Source organism: Eptatretus burgeri, chromosome 7 (genome assembly GCF_056783735.1).
Source record: "Eptatretus burgeri isolate ZD-2024b chromosome 7, Ebu_testis_v1, whole genome shotgun sequence".
Classification (NCBI taxonomy): domain Eukaryota; kingdom Metazoa; phylum Chordata; class Myxini; order Myxiniformes; family Myxinidae; genus Eptatretus; species Eptatretus burgeri.
The window spans coordinates 36,697,688-36,718,585 of record NC_140967.1 but is presented as its reverse complement, the minus strand read 5'-3'; the positions used below and the strand labels follow the sequence as shown (position 1 = coordinate 36,718,585).

Genomic DNA, 20,898 nt, shown 5'->3' with positions numbered 1-20,898 from the left:
TAATCCAGGTGCGCAATAGCCTGGCATGACTGTGTTCTCTGAAGACCTGGACAAATAATAACACACATTGGACCTTTGTCAAATTCGTACAATAACACATATTGGACGAGGAGTTACAATTGTTTTGCTTAGATGCTAGATCTTAAGAAAACTTTCTCATGCTGGCTGGGAATGCACAGCAACGATGCAGTGATCATTCATTTATGAATTGGAAAGAGCCCTATTGTAAATGCATACACAGCACCCTTCCTTAATATCTCCCAACATGTTTCCTGCCACCTCATCCTCAAATGTCAGAAACTTTTATTTCACAGGATATTCCAAACTCAACCATTCCCATCACTGGTCATTCCTTGTGCCATTTTTACAGACCCAATGGTCCTGCTGATGGCAATGTTGCAGATATCAGGATTTCCCATTCCCGAGGCTGTGGACTGCCATTTCCTCTCCAATCCCTCAAGATTATTTCTGAACGAGCCGAAACCCCGTCACAGACGGATTCCGTTCATTCAACCACCCTCACCAGCTCACCCACACTCGAGGGACATGGACTGGACAGGGCATGCTTGCCCCCTCCTTCTCATTCCCAGCCCCTGCCGCATTCCCCCCCCCACGCCTTCAATTTGCTTACCGCCGCCCAAAATTTAATTACCCAGCCCCGCCACCGCCTCCTCATTCCCTGTCCCCCGTCTCTCGATTCCCCACCCCACTTGCCCCTGGGCCTCCGCCCCTGTCCACCCCTCACACTCAACCCCGCCAAATTCACCCCAGCCCCCACCCACTCAACCCCCGCCCCATTTCCCCCCCATCTCCCGCTTTCAATTTGCTTACCCCCGCCCAAAAATTTGCTTACCTTGCCCCCCGCCTCTTCACTCCTCGCCCCGTCTCTTCATCCCCTGCCCCCACCTCTTCACTCCTCACCCCGTCTCTTCATCCCCCACCCCCACCTCTTCACTCCTCACCCCCGTCTCTTCATCCCCCACCCCCACCTCTTCACTCCCTGCCCCCGTTTCTTCATCCCCCACCCCCGCCTCTTCACTCCTCACCCCCGTCTCTTCATCCCCCACCCCCGCCTCTTCACTCCCTGCCCCCGTCTCTTCATCCCCTGCCCCCACCTCTTCACTCCTCACCCCCCGTCTCTTCATCCCCCACCCCCACCTCTTCACTCCCTGCCCCCGTTTCTTCATCCCCCGCCCCCGCCTCTTCACTCCTCGCCCCCATCTCAACAAAAAGTGTTTATTCTGCTTCAGAGTTGAAGGTTGACTCTTGCCACTATGTGCTATGCACTCTTACAGGTACGAAGTCTCTTTCAGTCCAGGTCACAGTACCGAGAAGAACATGACGCGACCGCTAGGAGGAGCACAAAATTGGTCCTTCAGTATTAATATATAGAAGATACAATGTTTCTTGTTACATTTTTTGTGTGAAATTCACATTCTGAGGTAGTCAGCATGTGCAGAAGAGAAGAGGGTTTTACATTGCAGACGCTATTTTCGAGGAGTGGAATTACACCTCTCAGCGGTGACGGTCTGTCGACGACAGACGTAATGACGTCAGCGAATGACCGATGATGTCATGACGTCCTGACGCCTCTCAGCGGTGACGTCACACGTCGCCATGTAAACGAATGTAAAACGAAAAGTGTTTATTATGCTTCAGAGTTGAAGTTTGACTATTGCCACAATGTGCGATGCACTCTTACAGGTACGAAGTTTCTTTCAGTCCAGGTCACAGTACCGAGAAAAACGTGACGCGACCGCTAGGAGGAGCACAAAATAGGTCCTTCAGTATTTATTATATAGATTGGAGTTCAAAGCAATGGGTGGTTTATTTTGTGTGGTCTACCACCCACCCTCCGAACTATGATGGGTGTGTGACAGGTTCCACTAATCCTTCCTATTCTCATGACACAGTTCTCTTTTCATTATTTGAGGTGGTTTGGCATCAGTCATACCCCTCACTATCCTTATATTGGAACCATGACCAGACTCGATGGTGTAAAGGGAAAAGCATCTGCCCCAGAGTAACACAGTAGGAGACGGTACTTCACCCAAGTTTAGTGGCTGTGTTTGTCTCTTCTAACGGTCCTGTGCTGTGTCTCATGTATTCGTATATATGTATATGTGTGTGAGGCATGTGCATGTGGAAGCTGAACTACGAGTCTTCCATACTGTAAAGAATTTTAAAAGAAGAAAAATAACAGCTTAAATCGCTGCTTGACCCCATACATAATGAAATGTTTCTCTTCCTTAAAACCTCTTCACAACATTTAAAATATATATATTTTAAAAAACGCTTCCAAAATGTATCTTAAAGTGCCTCACTCTGCTTATTACTCCATCATGAGCAATTCATTCATTCATCATCATCATCATCATCATCATCATCATCATCATCATCATCATCATCATCATCTCTTCTTCCTTTTTCTCTTTGATGAGGCTTATTTCCCAAAGCCTTCACACATTCCGAAACCCTTAGTTCATCCAACCTCCTCTTTCACTTATGCTTCAGTCACATTTGGCTCGGCGGCCATAGGGTCTAAAATATCTATGGCCACTTGCAATTATAGGGCGGCCGCAGTATTTCCACGGTCACACAATGTAGCAGTCACACATGTTTTTATTTTTTGGGTAGCCGCACAGGGTATTTAGAAATTGTGGAGACCGAAAACGTGGGGGTGCCGTACGGTCTTTGATTTGATGTCGCACGGTGACCTTAGGGCGTCCCTGCGGCGGCCATAGAATTTTCAAGGCAGACGCAAGGTAGCCTCAAGGTGCCCGCAAGACGACCGCAGGGGGGCCCTAAGGCGAACGTGGAAATAGTGCGGCCGCCGTAATTTTTTGGGGGTTGGCAAAATCCATTTTTCATTGATAAGAGCCTATGGAAAACGCACGAATAACGCAAGCCCACCGTACGCCCTACGTACGGTCGACGTGGAACACATCTACGTCATGGCTACGGCTTGTCGAATTGCTACGACCAACCTAGAAATGAAAAAAGTTCTAACTCCGCGATTTAATTCCACGGAGACCCCTACAGCCTGTAAAAAATAGCCATACGGCGTAGGGCCACCCTGAGGCCACCTCAGAAACTCTGTGGCCGCCGCACGTTTCTATCAATTCAGGGGGGGGGGGTAGGCCGCTGTATCCTAGCTGAAGAGCAAATGTGACTCATGCTTTACAGCCAAATTTTCCTCCATGCCTTCAACCAAAAACACTCACCACCACCTCACCTATGAAGCCTGTCGCAGGTTATCCAATATGGGAATCCTGAGGCATCAATTTTGCAAAGGTTGTGTGCACACAACAAAAAATTCCCCTTCACATCCATTCATGGTGTCAAACCCCTCCATGCCAGTCCTGGCCCCTCTCAGCTCCCCCCCCACCCCCTCCTCCTATTCTTCCCCCTCCTAGCTTCACCGTTGCACCTCCCAGCTTCACAACACTCCCCAACCCCCTCCACCCCCCACCCTCCAACCACCCTCTGGCTACCCCCAAGACCCGCATCCTCTCCTTGCTCCTTTCCACATCCCTATGTCCGATCAGCAGCTCCTCTCCCTTGTCCATAACCGTGTGGATCTAAAACATCCGAGGCCTCCCTTCCAACCTGTCAGATCTCTCAATCTAGGCCGCTGCCAATAAACCAGACATCATCTGCTTAACTGAATCCTTCTTTCCTTTGTGATTTTTATCGAAGTCTGAGGACAGAGAAGAGGATGGTGCCTGCCTGTCAGAAGGATGAGAGATGTCACAGCAGCGAATGGTGTCATCAGCAAAAAGATAAAGAGGATTTTCCAGAGTCGGTGAGATGATTGATGAAGATTAGGAATAGGATGAGGACCCTTGGGGTCCTCCAGCCTTGGCAGGGAGAGGAGATGAAAGGGTTCCGTTGAAAGCCAGACATTGGCTATGAGAGTGGAGGAAGTCAGAAATCCAAGAGTGGAGTTAGCGTTGGATTCCATGGCAGACATTTTGGAGAGCAAGGCAGGATGCCAGACTGTATCGAAAGTTCGAGATATGTCCAGAGAGACGGCCCTGATCTCATGTCTGATATTGAGGGCCTCCACCATTGTTGGGAGAGTAGGTAGAGTGACCAGGCCTGAATCCGAATTGATGATCTGAGATGAGGCTGTTGGAGAAAACAAATGATTTTATGTCATCTGCGATGATGGATTCCATGAGCTTGCTAATAGTTGGAAGTACAGTAAGCTAATTGGGCTGGAGTTAAGGGGATCTGTTTTTGCAACTTTTTACAGCACGTGCGCTGTATACAATTGCACCGAGTTTGAAATGTTCCCGGTGTCTACCACGTCTCCGGTGTCCCTCCCCCACGTGCCTCAAGACAGCCAATGACGGCCGTCTGGTAGATGGCAGTGCGTAACCGAGACGGAAATGGAGACAATTGACGGAAATACCTGAGTATTTCAATGGAAATTTGTGAAACTAATGTGTTATATATGTGAAAACCATTTAATTTATTGCTTGACGGAAAAAAACAAGAAACGCGCCCCTCTCATGTACGAACGAATGAAAGACGTCATTTCCGCCCACCATGGCATTTTGCGCCGAAAGACGTCATTTCCGCCCACCATCGCATTTCGCGTCGAACGCTGAAAGCTAAGTTCTTCTTATGCTATCATAGTGTACTCATTTGCTTCACCACACGCACTGTATTGAAGGATTTCACTTGTTATGTAATGCTGTGATGTTGGCTGATTTCCAATTTCCCAGGTGGATACAGTATATAGGAGACAAGTCCTGAAGTGTAAAAAAACAAATAAATAAATAAAACCACGAATACACAAAGCATAAATGTCGAAGCAGGTCACACTTTATGACCCCACGAATACACAGACACATGTTCACCCTCAAAATCCCTTTATATGCACTATTCATGTGGTGAGGAAATTTTCAAAGCAGTTGCTTTCCTTCCAAGAAAGTAATCGCTTGCTTATCCAAGCAAAGGTGCAGGGATTCTCTTTGTAAAGCTCCAATCTATTGTGTTGTTGTCCTTCAATTTGCCAGAGCTCAACAGCAGGCCTTGAGGTCTCAGGTCTGAGGTCTCAGCATCCACAAAAGCAGTGGTAGTTGTTCAAATCTGTTCTGACTGCAAATGCACCATATCTGTTTCTCCACCCTTGAAGCATTCTTGTGGTTATAATGGACACTTCTCTGGCAAGGTCCCGAAAGACTTTGTGCCTGTACCCACGTAAGCCACCCACTCCCTCACCATGCAAAAACCCATCCAGCATGAGTTTACTTCCTGAAAACGGTTTAACATTCCTTCCAACTCGAGACTATTCTGCTGTTACAGAATATGATGATATCTGCACTTTAATACTCAAGAATTGTGCACCCGTACATGTTGTACTCAAAGGTAATATTTATCAACTCTACTAAATTGACTGCCTGAATCAAGAAAATTGATCAATGTAATTCAGATTCAGAAGAAAGAGCTGCACCAAGTGAATGAAAGGGGAACTGATCTTGAACAAACCGCTATATACGGGCCATTTTCAGAATAAGGGCTGTCACGGTAAAGACAAATCTAAAAATCTCATACTCTCATTCCAATGATTAAATGTCACTGAAGTACATCATTAAATCCCAACAACAGATCCTGAAATCGGCAACGCTAGATCTTCATTAATGAAGAAAATTAATGAATTTTTGTTTTTAACCCATATGTCTTTACCGTTACCGCCATCACGGTAAAGACGCTAAGTGGTAACGGAAAAGACACATTCCGGTTCCTGGTGTCGGACCGGACATTCACCTGCACACAAAATGTACTTGTTTTACTCAATACAGCCGATGCAGCACAAGAGTAAACAATCCTTACGATTCCTACGTATTATAGAGTAGCTATCGATGACCACGGTATAGACAAGTAATTTGTGAGATTCTTGGCTGCTGAACTTACTGAAGATATTTCAGGAACTTCGACAGACGCTGAGTGGTCGTTCTTTGCAATATGGCTACCGCGAGTAAAAGCACGTGTTATGTATGATACACCAACGACAACTATAAAAAAAATCTGGGAACTGCCTGTGGCACGTTCAAAGACAGTGGTAGCGGTAAAGACAGAGTATAGCTTTCCCGGTGGACATGCATAAATTTAGATGTTACACCGAAACCATTGCACCAGCAACTACGAGTCACCATAATGTTTGAAGTATACGCATTACTGGTCATAGTAAAGACCAGCTACCAGATCGTTATGCCTAAATGCCTTACATAGGCGATTTACAAAAACGCATATTTTATTTTGACAGGGTAACGGTACGGGCATTTGGGACAAAAATCTTTCTCTCAAAGAAATATTTTTAGTTTTTCCAGCAAAAACGTACTTGCCCTGATGAATGGAAATGTTGTTTTACGTATTGTCACAACTTTCAACAACCTTGCAGAACCTGTTACCATAGAAACCGATTGGCCATGTCTTTACCGTGACTTGGCCCTTATTCTGAAAATGGCCCATGTATACATATACATAGCCAGCATCACTTTGGCACAGGATGGTCCCACAGGCGCAGCATCGCCATATAAGAAATTGGAGCAAGCAGCATGAAACTCGTACAAGGGAAAAGCAAGGTTGCAAAAAGGAAACAAGGATCTCTTGCAATGGAGGGAAGGGTTCCAGGGAGAATGAAGTGCAAGGGTTAATAAAAACACAAACCCAGTTAACACAAGCACAACAATAAGAACCAAGAGGCGAAGGCTGTGTTGACTAGGCCCACTGAAGAAGAAAGGCTCACACCCTTTAAGGCCTACCTGACCGTGACATTTTCAACCTTTCAATTTCCTCTTTGAGCTTCTTCAATTCCAGATCCTTGCCAACTGGTGACATAGACAAAGGGCCATCCATTGAGGTGAATGTCACTGGCTGCATCGTTTGTGAGGATTCTGGAAAAAAACAAACAAACAAACAAGCGAAACATATAAGGTTCGTGGAAAATGAACAAAAAGACACTGATAAAATTCATTGGGATTGACAGAATCACCCGTTGCAACACAAGTCTGTACATTAAATACATATTGTAATGCAGTGGTCCCCAACCTTTTGATCACTACATTCACTACTCCCAAGGATGTTGGGAGCCAGAAAAAAATTGATGCATTTTATTAAGAAACTTGATACTGAGAAACATTTTCATTCAATGAGAAACTTGATGCATTTTTTATTTTAATTTTTTTATTAAATGTAATTAATTTTAAATTCTGCCGCAAGATGCCGGAAGGTAAAATCAAATTGATTTGATTCCTCCCGACGGTAAGTGGCAGCGGCATTGTGTAAGGCTTTTCAGGTCACGGTGCCGGCCGGCAGTGGCCGGCAGTGGCAGTGTGTAAACCCCTTTAAAATTACTACATGGAAATGTGTTTTGATTGGAAAATCCTCACGGGCCGCAGTATAGGGCTCCGCGGGCCACATGCGGCCCGTGGGCCACAGGTTGGGGACCAATGTTGTAATGCATTGAGAAAGTAAAACAACATAATTAGGTTCAATGTTGCATAAATAATAAAATAAAAGGAATGTAGTCGGTCCATCTATTGTTAACCTTCAAAAACGATTGCAATTCATTTTGTCCTGAATCATCATGATGCATAATTTACTCCAACTCCTCAAAATGGAACCAAGAATGGTGTGACGTACTCAATAGCAAAATAATATCATCTACAACATTGGAATCCAGTTTGCCAATCGACCAATTTCACCATTTTACTTTTGAAGCAAATTTATAGACTTGTCCACTCAATAGCTGTTGCACAGGGTCACTCTCATGCTTTGCACCATCCACCGCCTGCCCCTCCCCTTACCCACGAGCCACACTCCCAAAAATAAATGTGTACATCATATTGGTAAAATTAATTTTTCACAAATAATTTTTTTCCACCAAGTTTACAGCACCTGTAGATTAGGCCGAGCTAAATAATGTAACCAAAGGAGAAGTGTGTACCTGGTATCCCAGCTCACATTTTGTCCTCACAAAATAAAGCAACAACTTTTAAATTAATTCTCATACCTCTGTGGCCTTTCAAAGTTTGTTTTTTTACTCTGTAGGTTGAAGTTCAAGAAGAAAAAGTCAAACAGCTTTTCAATTCTTTCCAGTAAGTCTTTTCCTTCTTCTTTCATAAAGTCAATAATTATATTATCAAGAGCAGTACGTCAACAAATTCCTGCAAAACGCAGCCATCTGACATTGCTGAAATTAGAACGATGAGAATAGTTTGCTATTATTTATTTCAACTGAGCACAGATATGGCAATGGCGCAAGGAACCAGCGGGCACAGAATGAATGGAATCGAAAACTTTTACCATGTCATGCTGATATGACTTTTTCCAACTCATTCATGCTTTTAAAATAGGAACAAAGTCTCTGCTGATATATGATAGTGAAATGCAGGAATGGTGTTGACTTTCATTTGCCAATTTCTTGATTCTTCACATTTGACTTAGACATAAAGGTTCTTCTGCACAAAAGCAATAACGGCTTTCCACAGCTTTCAATAGCAGGAAACCGAGGCTCCAAATTAGCTCCCACAATGCACATTTCCTACGTTTGAGTGTTATTTTAAGTATTTCCTAAGTTGGGATTTTTTGGGTTTTTGATAGCCTGTTATACACCAGTACATGATCTTCCCATTCCTGGCTTGAACTTTGCATCCTTGAAGAATGAATCAAAAACATAGAAAAAGTCCTGCAGAATTATGCCAGCTACAACCACACGTTTGGATTGCCCAGTGAAATTTAGACCATGGTAAAATGGTTATTTTTGCAATAAAAAAACTAAATTGCCATTAATAATAATAAAAATAATAATAATAATAGTAATAACTAGAACTGCCACTTTATAACTGCTGGTAGTGATGATCATGCACCCAGACGTCCGGCTTTGATACAAATACCACCCTGCTTTGATAAAACACGGGACTGACGAGTTACGTACCGATTAACACAAAGTGTTCAATCTACTTTTACCTTCGCATTCTGCGAAAGGTTGTTTTGGTCGCTGTGTATTTATTTATTTGTGAATATGTGTGTTTGTTTGTTATTCGCATAACTCAGAAAGTATGAAACCGAATTGCATGAAATTTGGTGGGATGATTCGTGAGTATCCAAGGACGATTTGATTAGATTTTGGGAGCGATCGGGTCAAAGGTCAAGGTCAAGGTCATGAAAAGGTCAAAAACACTCTTTTGAGCATAACTTCCTTCATAATACAGCTATCGACATGCAACCACCGCCATATTGTTCCATGACGAGATACCTTTCGGATATGTAGTGTCGGATTTGACGTAACGTCATCGGAAGTGCGTCTAAATGATGTCACAAGATGACGTAAATTTTCAATCTCATCAGTTTTGATCATACCGTTTTGTAGAACTTACCTTAAGGACGTCACACACCAAATTTGACTTCGATCGGACTGACCGTTATGACGTCATTGACGTTTGAACATGTTTTTCAATTGTGGCTAAAATGTCCTGATATTTTACATTCAAATATCTATATGCTTTATAAAGCAAAGTCTCCCAAATCCAGGCATTAGGATCAGTACCAAAATATATGTTTATTGATGTACAGGTTTTGCCAATTAACTCTGTAGTCAAGGTCAAGGTCACACTCAAGGTCAAAATATACTTGTAGGCATAGCTTCAGATCTAATAGAGCTATTGACATGAAACCAACCTTAAAATGTTCAGTGAACTACGAGCTTTCAGAATGGTAGTCCCCGATTGGACGTGACGTCCCCGGAAGTGCATCAAAATGACGTCAAAAGATGACGTCATTTTTCAACTTTTTAATTTTTCAGTGTTTATCATTCCATTTTGTTGGACTGCCTTCAAGGAGGTTACACACCAAATATGACGTCAATCGGACTGACGGTTGTGACGTCATGGACGTTTTAAAATGACGTTTTTCAAATGTGCCCCGAAAAAAGTTGCGGCGGCGAAGGTATGCGCTCTACCGAGTGCCTGTTCTAGTTTTATGTATGCAGTTGGTCCTTTTTCTGGTGATATTCTTGGTATGAATTGAAGTTTGTGTTTAAGTTACCTGAACACAAAGTAATAAATGTGGACACCATCGGTGAAGAGCGTAAAGGGGGATTCCCCTGAGTCTAATGAAGCCCCACACTTTCTCTATGACGCAGGATTCACAAGTTATGGACCGAGGAACAGGCCAAGTTTCATCCATTTATTATGTACACAGTTGACCATTTTTCCTGGGGCCACCATCGGTATCAATTGAATTGCTACTCCTGTACACTCAAACACATGCAGGCACAGCCAAGTGAGCCTTATGCAAAAAAAAAAAATTCTAAAAGTTCTGTCAAATAATTAAATAATTCTAGCTATCAGACCTTGTGGTGGCTAATCGGGTTGAAATTTAAAACATACATTCTACATGTGCTCGAGATCATAACTGAAGTTTTACATTAAATGATGCAGCGGTTCCAGAGTAAACATGATTTAATATTTTTCTTCAATCCAATATGGCTGCCAAACCACGTGACCTATCAATTATTCATTAACAAACTTGTATCCCTACCCTTGGGGAATATGTGTGTGAAGTTTCCCCTTGATCTTACCAGCCATGCTGGAGATGTTTGAAGGTTTTAGAGCAAATTCAATATGGCCACCAAACCATGTGACCTATCAATTAGAAATTAACAAACTTGTTCAAGCATGTCTAGGGGAACATGCGTGTGAAGTTTCGCCTCAATCTGTTCAACCGTTTCGAAAAAAAAGATTTTTTAGTTTTTTTTAATTTTCAAGCTAATATGGCTGAAGAACCACGTGACCTATGACATCATAAATTTACATTCTGCCTCAAATGGAGTAGGGGATCACGCTTGTGAAGTTTCATGTTGATCGGATAAGGTGCGTTTTTCTATCCAAGATGTCCCAAATTGAATAGAATAGGGATAGATACACCCCAACAAGCCTTGTGAGCCACGCCACCTCATCATTTATCGTCACTGTGCGTGCCTTTATCTTCCTCCCAAAAGACAGTTTAACTTATGGATTAGTGAGCCCAGGAGGGATAGATTAGTTCAGAGGGATTTAGAGGGCAGGAGTTTGTATAAAGTAGAGGTAGAAATAGGAAGGTAGAAATAGGACAGTTTAGGGCTAAAGCTGGCTGGCTTACCTTCTGCCATCACACGCTCCTGTTGGCTTGTACCATCTGCAGCCACTCACCTGTACGTCCTATGCCAGTCAGCCTTGCCACCCTGTCTGCCAGTCTTGCCACTTGTTTGTGGGACATATTGGCCAAAAGGACGTGTGTGGGCCACATGGGCCAAGAGAACATTTTGTGGGCTCTCCAGCCAAAACACATTCTCAGACTCTCTGGAAAATCCTCTATATCTCTTTGCTGATTACTCCACCCTCTGCCGTACCATTGGTCATCCCTCAGACCGGCAAGCAGCAGCTTCTTCGCTCACTGCAGATCTGGACAAAAACACAAACTGGTCCAACACGTGGAACACGTCTTTCAATCCGGACAAATCTCACATTCTCACTATGTATCTTCGAAAGGACCGTTTGGAACCCCCCCCCCCATCCACTTTCTCAACAATCCTCTGGAAGAAGTCCTTTCTTTCAAGCTTCTGGGTCTCACTATCTGCCATGACCTTTCCTGGGAAAGCCACATTTCAAACCTCGCCTCCAAAGCCAGTCGCCGACTGGGAATCCTCCGTCGTGCAAAGTCCTTCCTCGGCCCACCTGAGCTCCTGACAACTTACAAAGCTTTTTTCCGCAGCCTGATGGAGTACTGCTCTCCCCTCTGGGCTGGTGCTCCTGCCTCCCACCTTTCTCGGCTTCACGCTGTATAAACTAAGGCATTTCGGATCATTGGCATCTCCCGCAATGAGGCTGAATCTTTGGGCCTCTCACTCGATCACCGCAGGTTGGTCGGTGGTCGTTCTGTCTTCTACAGTCTCCTCTCCAGCCTCGCCCCCCCTGCTCTCTCTGCGATTTGTCCCCACCACATTTCCACAGGGCGCTCAAGGTCCGCCAACAACCCCCTTCTGGTAAAACTACCAAAATCACGAATCACTGCTCACCTTCACTCTTTCATTCCTCTTTTTCCCCACCTTTGGAATAAACTCCCTCACTCTATTCATTCCCATTCTTCCCCCAGGCCTTCAAACAGCTGTTCACCACCACCTCTTATCATCCCCCTCCAAATCCTCGATCTTTTCTACCCCCGATAATCCACCCAAGCCCACCTCCTTCAAATTCCCTGCTTTCCTTCCTGAAAGTCCCTGTAATGTTCATCTTGTATTCCCCATGTTTCCCACCCCATCCCTCTCCCTTCCACAGATCTCCTAATGTCTCTGTTCCCCACAGTTTTGTCCTTCCCACTCCCTCCCCGCTTGTCTCATGCCTCCCTTGCTGTGCGTTGTGTGTTAGCTCTCACACGAGCCTCGACAAGGTATACAAAAAAAAAAAAAAATTATACAATTTCTTTGGTCCTCCAGGCCATTTTAAAGACTTTGGTGTGTTGGAGAAGGGGTCTGATACTGAGTCGGAGGCACCAAAGACCTTATAAAATTCAAAGATCTTGCAGAGAAAGAAGTCCTGCTGATGCTCTATCACCCCCTTTTTCCAACCACATGTTGTTTTAATTACATCCAGATGTAGAGGTATAAGGATTTGCATAGTGGATGCGTGATTAGCCTGAGTGAAGCAAAGCAGTAGCCAACGAATGAACTGTTTTTGAAATCTTGTACATGCAGGTGGAGAATGGGTTAGGGGGTTGTACTGTATGGTCAGACCTCAATGCTGCTCTCCCTTTTTGAGCACAGCCTCAGGAGAGGCTGAAGGAGGAAGATGGGGGTAGTGTTGTGGGAATTAACTTTTGGAGTTAATAAAACTGTGTAGTGGAACGATAGTTATTTCTTAGCATTTGTGAGACAAGCATGACAGCTACATTTATGCAAAAGATACAGTGGCCGACAAAAGTATTCACCCCACTACAAAGTTTTCACATTTTGATGCCACCTGAACTTATTTAATGATGCTTTCAAATCAAACTTAATATAAAGTCATCACAAACTACTCCAAAGTGATAAAGGTAAAAGATGGAGATAAAATGTGAATAAGTCAGATTAGCAGAGAAAAAGTCTGATGACTCTCAGTTGTATCAGTATTCATACCCTTTGCCTAATTAATCCTAAATTACTTCAGGAACAAATTATTTGTTTGAAAGGTTACAAAATGAGTGTAATGGTTTTCATCTGTATGTAATCAGTGGTTTAACTGAAAAATAGCACTGTACATCCTGAAGCTCATCTTGATCAGTGCAACAGTCACTCAAATTCCCCACAAACCCTCTTTGACCTTGATATTTTTTTCCATCAAAATCATGTGTGTAGTTTCAGAGAAGATAACAAACACGTATTTTAGGGAGGGGATCAACCCCCCCCCCCTCACCCCGTAGACCCCTTCAATGAGCGCAGATTTTGATTAGGTCGATAAACTTTGGTACATCACAGGTGATGAATGTTGTGGTCATGTTTCACCAAAATTGTGTGTGTAGTTTTGGCGAAGAGAGCAAATACCTATTTTTGGGGAGGGATGGGGGGGGTCAAACCCCTCCCCCCCATAGACCCTCTTAATGAGCACACATTTGGACACGTTCAATACACCTTTGTTAGGCATCAGATATGAAGCTTGTGGCCAAGTTTCATCAAAATTGTGTGTTTGGTTCAAGCGATAATGACTGAAGTGTTGACAGACTGAATGACCGACTCACTCACTCACTCACCCTCGGACACTGCTCGATCACATAAGCTCACCGGACTGAAGTCCAGGTGAGCCAAAAATGAAGCTCCCCCACTTATCTAAGGAGTTTTAAGGTGCAACTCACTTAGTCAACCAACAAGGCAAACATGAAGACCAAGGAGATTCCAAATAAGTCAGACAAAGTGGTGGAGCAGCACCGTTCAGGAGAGGGTTATAAGAATATTTCAAAGTCACTCATTATCCCTTTGAGTACGTTGAAATCCATCATTAAGAAGTGGAAGACATATCATATCACCAAGATTCTACCCCGATCAGGTCAACCATCTAAACTCAGCAGCCGTACAAGCAGAAAACTGGTTCAGGATGTCACTGTAAATCCAACAATGACTTTGAAAGATGGGAGAATGGGCAAAGAATGAATGAAGAATGGGGCAAAGATTTCACCATCTCACTGTGCAAATCTGGTAGAGCTCTACCCCAAAAGACTCATAGCAGTCATTGCTACAAAAGGTGCTTCCAACAAGTACTGACCTAAAGGGCTGAATACTTCTGCAACCAGTAAATTTTGATTTGTAAATGTTTTTTGCAGGTATTCCTGACATGTAACCTCATTCAACTGTCAGTATTTAGTTTGATCTCTTGAGTTATGAATAAAAAAGTTCATTTGGAAAAAAATATTTCTACATAATTAGTAATTCATCTGAATGTGTCATTATTGGTTGGGTGTGAATACTTTTTCAGGCCACTGTATGTGTTGCATATGCACAATGAGATATTTGTTTTCCTGACTCTACTGTTTTGTCCTCCCCTATTCAAACCTATAGCTGTATGTTTATTATGTTATTTTCCTCTGTTGACTGTCTATACCAGTGTTTCTCAAGGTGGGGCGCAGCAATATTTTGGTGGGGCATGAGGATTCAGAATTTATGAATCAATATATATGATCGCTTTCATAGCTTTGCTATGAGTTCCCTTCTTGTTGACTCAGCCATTTCTGGTGGATTTATCTGAAGTACCAGAGCAATACCAAGAAGAGTTATGCGAGTTGCAACAAGATGAGTCTGTGAAAACTCTTTTCAAGATCAAAGGAACCATGATGTGGCTGTCTGAGGAGAGCGAAAAGAAATACCCAAACTTGACTACTTTGGCAAGGGAAGTATTGATAAATTTTCCATCATCTTATTTAGTCGAATGTGGATTTAGTGTTGTTACCGATTTGCTGCAAGCTAAGAGAAATCGACTGGAAATCACGAAACATGGTGATTTAAGGCTGAAACTGACTAAATTGGTTCCTCGAATCAAACAAATCCGCAGCCAGCGTCAAGGGCAGGGCTCCCATTGAAGTGAGTAGCAATTAAATAAAATTTGCAACAAAGTTTTAATAAAGCCTTTTGAATACATATGTCGTATATACTGCAGTGTCTCCAATCATGGTGGGGCGTACGATTTTTTTGAAAATCAAAGTGGGGCGTGGGACAAAAAAGGTTGAGAAACACTGGTCTATTCAAAGCACACATAAGAGTTTTGTAGCTCAAGCCATGAGACTGTGCAGGTGTGCATTGAAGAAATTGGCATTAGCCTCTTTACAGAAGCTGATTGTTAGGGTGAAACAGCATTGAGGAAGTCAGCTATTGCTTCAATATGGTGGCTCGCTCACGCAACCCGGCAGGGGGCTTGTGAGTTGATCTTGCATGCGATTCCGTGAACGGCTGCTTGGAAAGAGAGGGAGCCTTTTTGAGGTCTGAGGGGTTTTCTTTTCTTAGCTGTTGTTTTCGTCAAGTTTAGATAGAGTACAAAGCAGATGTGGATGGGCTTTGCATTTTGAGATGTTTTCTAGTTCTTCCTGAATTTAAGAAAGGCATCCAGGTTTTGTCAATAATCAGAATGGCGTTCACACAAACTATCTCCCACTTGCTACATTATTGGTCATCATGATCTAACACTTGGAGAATCGTGTCGCTTTTTGGTCATATGTAAGCACATGAGGCACTCTGTGTAGAGAAACTTTTGACATGTTAAGATCAACAGGTAATATTGTATGTAGAGAACCATTTTTTTTTGAAAATGTTTCCTTGTAGAGACAATATTGCAAATTGATATGCTTTTGGCCATTAGCAATTACTTTCAACGTTATTCTGCGATTGTTCATCGAAATTGGCTTGGCCAACCTCCATTAAATTTTGCATATACCTGCGAGTCAGTCATGGACAATTAAAATTTTCCACTTACCACCTGTGAGTCAGTGAGGGATGAAACATTCAAGTCCTTTGTACTATGATGTTGATTAGTGGAATTGGTGGAGGGTTTTTTTAATGAATTTTTATGAGGGGGCAGGAGCACATAACCAGCAATCTTATAAAGGGTAAAGGGATGCGACCAGAAAATTCATAAGGGGGGAGAGGGGTAACATTTTGTTTTGCAACCACTTCTTTTTTTAAAAGTGGAGTTGCACATAATCTTAAGTGGGTTGGAGGTGGGGGAGGGGGTGTACTTTTGCCTTTGAGCAAGATATTCCACTGACACCATGATTCCCTCCTGGGGGGAGCAGGTATTTACGAGTTTAAAAAAAATAAATAAAAAAAATAAAAAAAAAACTTGACCTGTTGTTCCTCAGACATACGCCTCCATTTTGTATATATTTTATAAACAATTGTAACATGCTCATCAGTCTTTGCTTTTAAAGTTGCAAAGCCATGCCTCAAGCATTTTTTTAAAAAACAAATATCCCATTTTATGAAAGAAAATACAGAGTTGCAAATTATAAATACATGATCTAAGGGACAAATCCAAAGATAAATTCATTTAATGTACTGCCTCAAACAATTTGAAGTTTGTGATGACAGCAAAGAAGTCGATAAAAATCCACTCTGCTCACTGTATTCACCGTACCATGAAGCTTGTGAATCAGCTCCTGCTTCTCGTGTTCCAGGGAGCGAATACGTCTCTCATAAACCTCCCCAGCAACATTGTCCTCCAAATTGCGTTGTACTGATCCATCACTTTCATGTTCCAGTACACTCTTCAAAGTGCCACGGTCGGACAAGCAGCTGCACAACATGGTACACAAAAATCTCTGAAGTTTGTGACAAGTATTACAATCAATGGGGTTAGACATCGAATGATATGATTTATTGATTTTAGAGACATATTTTCTTTTTGAGTTTACTTCATTATTTGCTGTATGAGAATGCAGCATACTTTTCTCTTGTCCTGTCTTTTGCCTGAATCTTACAACACAAAAACAAAATGAAAAGCAAACACAAACCGATGAGAAATAAGGCATCATTGCATTTACAGTTTTAAGTGGTTGTTGACCAGATAATAAATGGAACAATATGCCAAACTGTCACCCCTCTGATGGTGTGGAGTTACGAATGTATTGTGCTGGATGACATGCTCCATTTATCAGACTAGTGTCTCCTCATTTCCGGATCGACAGAAAGGCATGCCCAAGCAGAGGGATGGGGGAAATGGGTGACACAATGTAGTCATCTGCAAAAATAAGGAGAGGGCTTTACCCTCTCGGAGAAGTCACTAATATAGATAAGGAACATGACTGGGCCCAAAACTCTGCTTTGAGGAACTCCAGCTTCCACTGATAGCAATCGATAAACTGTGAGCGTGGAAGAAGTCAAAAATCCAGGAATGAAAACAGCCTATTATGCCACAGGTAGAGAGCTTGGCAAGCAAAGCAGAATGCCAGACTGTCGAATGCCTGAGATATATCCAGAGAGAAGGTTCTAACATCTTGTTTGAGACTGAGGGCCTCCAACCATTGCTGCGAGGAGCAGACGCAGGCACAGAGTTGAGCAAGAAGAGATGGAATCCAAACATGCACAGGCTGCATGACAATTTTGACAGAAAGTTTTCAAAGAGAGATCAACTGTGAGGTGAGAATTACCTTTCACAAGCATAAACCAGTCAAAATGAGCAGAGTTAAAATGAAAAACCTCATTAGATGGCCTGTCTAGCCAAGGTGACAATGAGGCAGTTTATTGTGTTACTCAATGTCTCACTCCTGTCCTCTGTTTACATTTCTTTTGACAGAGATATAGAAAAAGGCCAATTTTTCCGATTATTTATGGAAGTGATAAACTAAGATCTAACTTATTTTGGTTAACTATTTTGGAGTTGAAGTGCTTTTGGTAATCTGCTTTCTTGTGTGATAATTATATTTATATTAACCCTTTGAACCCAAGCAGCCGTTTTGCCAGCCACTATTCAAACCTCCATCTACTCAAGCAGCGGGTAAATAAACAGCTATTCAAACTTACATATACTCGAGCAGCTGCTTTCCAAGCTGCTATTCAAACCTCCATATACCCGAATACCCGGATTCTTCTCCAGCGAGCCCGAGATGGAGAAGCTGAAAGTCCAAGGAGCTCAGGGTTCAAAGGGTTAAATTTAGATGCCATTGTAAATGCATGTGCAGGAACCAAAATAAATTATTGTATTTTTTTTTCACCAAATGTACCAACTCAATCTGTCATTCCATGCATGTCCATGGTAAACCTTTTGAAAGCACATGAAATATTAATTAATTTTTATTTCCAGTAAGAATTACAAGGGTTCTTCTCAGTTTGCGATTACATCTCAGCGAAGTCATTTGGAACAATGTGGCTGTAAGCACAATTCTTTTGGGATATTAAATTGGACTTCTCGGACCATATAGAGACAGACCAGTCTCATGACCTCATTGCATTAATGAAACAGCAGCAGGATCACAAAGTGAACTTACGAGCTTGTTGTGAAGGTGAAACCAACAAAAGGAAGATGTAGCCCTGAAAAAGCAGTGTGTGAAGTGGGTGGTGATGCTTCCTGAAGTGTTTGAAAGAGAGAGAAAAAAAAATCAAGTTGCATAAATATGACAAACATTTGAAATATCACCACCTGATATATAGATAGGGAATTGATGTCAGAATAGTTGAACTGCCAAAAGCTGGAGGATGCAATAATTGAAATAACGAAAGTGGAAGTTTAGTAAAAGTACAATTCAAAGGACAGAAATAAAATGCATCCAAGGCAAATATATGAATTGAAATAATACCAGAAACAGCATATAAAACACTGCAGGGGTGAAATAATAATTAGAAGAAAAAAAAAGGCAGGCAAGGTAAGTTAAATAAAATGACTCACGGGGGAGGGGGTGGGAAAAACAAGCATGAAATTTTTTTTAACTCACAATCATCATAATATAATGGGGTAAGCCTGGAACTTCTAACACACTTTTCTTCGAACATATTCTGTTCATACTTCCGAAATCTTCACATTATGTGTTCCATGTATTTATGCAGGTGATAGCGGATTCAAAAAAAATCAAATATAGATAGAATTTTCAAAGAGGGAATCAATGACATCACAATCAGCAGCGTTCGGCGGCAAACTGATGGCCGAGTCCCAGACGACGTGCTTTACGTGCTAAGTCCATGAGTTCAGGACGTTTGTTCAACTCAGCATTTTCAACTTTTATCCTGCCATGTTGTTAATCTGTTGATGGAGGTAATATAGAAACGATGAATATGTCAAATCATTTGTGTTACTCATCCGGCACTATGTGTCAAGGCCAACAATTTAAAGCGACCGGTCTCAAACACGACCATGGGCACCCAGACACGCCACCAATATGAACTGAGCTGTTGAATGTGGCGCAAAACATCCAAAGAAACTACCGCAACCGAGTATTGTGATACGTCCTGTCCCCCAGACCCGTCATAGACGGGTATCTGCTAGTTGATATGAAAACATCTGAAAAATACCTCGTTTGATAAAAAAAAATACCTCCTTAAAACAAACTAAAAATGTGTGCTAACACAAACACTTACTGAGTTTTTCAAGTAATCGTCATCCACATCAAAGTTGGAAGTGTCTGTAGGACTGCTGACGTCAGGGATGTAAGGAGCTGCACAACTCCTTATGTTGTCCCAATCAATGCCGCCAAAGAAATTATGATTCTTGAAATCCGTGATGCCATTACGCCCGAAACGCTGTTCCCGGCTGCAGATGAGCCTACGGATCAAGTCTTTTGCCTCCTCAGAGACCTCACTTGCACTTGGTGGAAATTGAAACCGCTCCTGGAGACACATTTCTAAACATTATTCCAAAAATACTCACGAAACCAATAAACATTTCAAGTGTAACATTATTCAAATAATACGCCCTGATATATATATATATATATATATATATATATATATATATATATATATATATATATATATATATATATATATATATATATCTTCTTCCAGCTGCTCCCGTTAGGGGTCGCAACAGCAGATCATCTGTATGATCCGCATAGTGATTTGGCACATGTTTTACGCCGGATGCCCTTCCTGACGCAACCCTGGTCGCCTCTTACGACACAGGGATATGGTACACCTATTTCAACCGGTGTATACACCGGCCCAGTACACTGGTACTCACTTCGCCAACCTCGGAAGGATGACAGGCTGAGTCAACCCCCTGGTGTATTAATTCAGTGGCCCAACGGGGCTTGAACTCAGGACCTTTTGGATCCCAAGCCACTGCCCTAACCACTGCGCCAACACCAGGCATATATATATATATATATATATATATATATATATATATATATATATATATATATATATATATATATATATATATATATATATATATATATATATATATATAGATATAGATATATATATATATATATATATGGCATATAAAAACAAACAAAAACAACAACAATGATGCATTTAAATAGTACAATATTTTTCCACAATAAAGTTATCAACAATATCAATAAAAATAATAATAATCTTGCGCTAATGGACAAACATGGATGTCAATGAAACTCCAAAATTGATATGTGGCAGAACTAGCACCACCTTTGGTGGTAGCTGGTATTATAAATCATCTTCTTTTAACATACGATACTAGAATGTAAGATCCGTCGCGTCTCGGTCTCGGCAAGCCTGCGCCCGTCCCATCAACAATTGTCCAATATGGGATACTACTAATCAAATAGCAGTACCCCTACACAATCAGCAGCACAGCATAGCAATACACACATACACACATATACGTACAAGCAACATTTAACATGCTGCACATACACGCATGAGGAGAGTTTGTTTCCTGAAATATCTTATGCCGAATACGTACCCTCGACAGTTTG

The 20,898-nt window shown here is 42.2% G+C and overlaps 1 protein-coding gene across 4 annotated transcripts in view; it reads right to left on the bottom strand.

Moving 5' to 3' along the window:
* The window catches only part of LOC147023049 (serine/threonine-protein kinase MRCK alpha-like), a 328,524-nt gene that overhangs the window by 99,539 nt on the left and 208,087 nt on the right, over positions 1-20,898 (bottom strand). For all 4 annotated transcript variants that reach the window (XM_085888048.1, XM_085888050.1, XM_085888051.1 and 1 more), the window contains 4 exons: positions 19,577-19,825; positions 18,493-18,572; positions 16,644-16,801; positions 6,777-6,908 (listed from right to left, as the gene is read on the bottom strand). In XM_085888048.1, the coding sequence (XP_085744174.1) occupies positions 6,777-6,908; positions 16,644-16,801; positions 18,493-18,572; positions 19,577-19,825 (619 nt within the window). The remainder of the gene's footprint in view (positions 1-6,776; positions 6,909-16,643; positions 16,802-18,492; positions 18,573-19,576; positions 19,826-20,898) is intronic.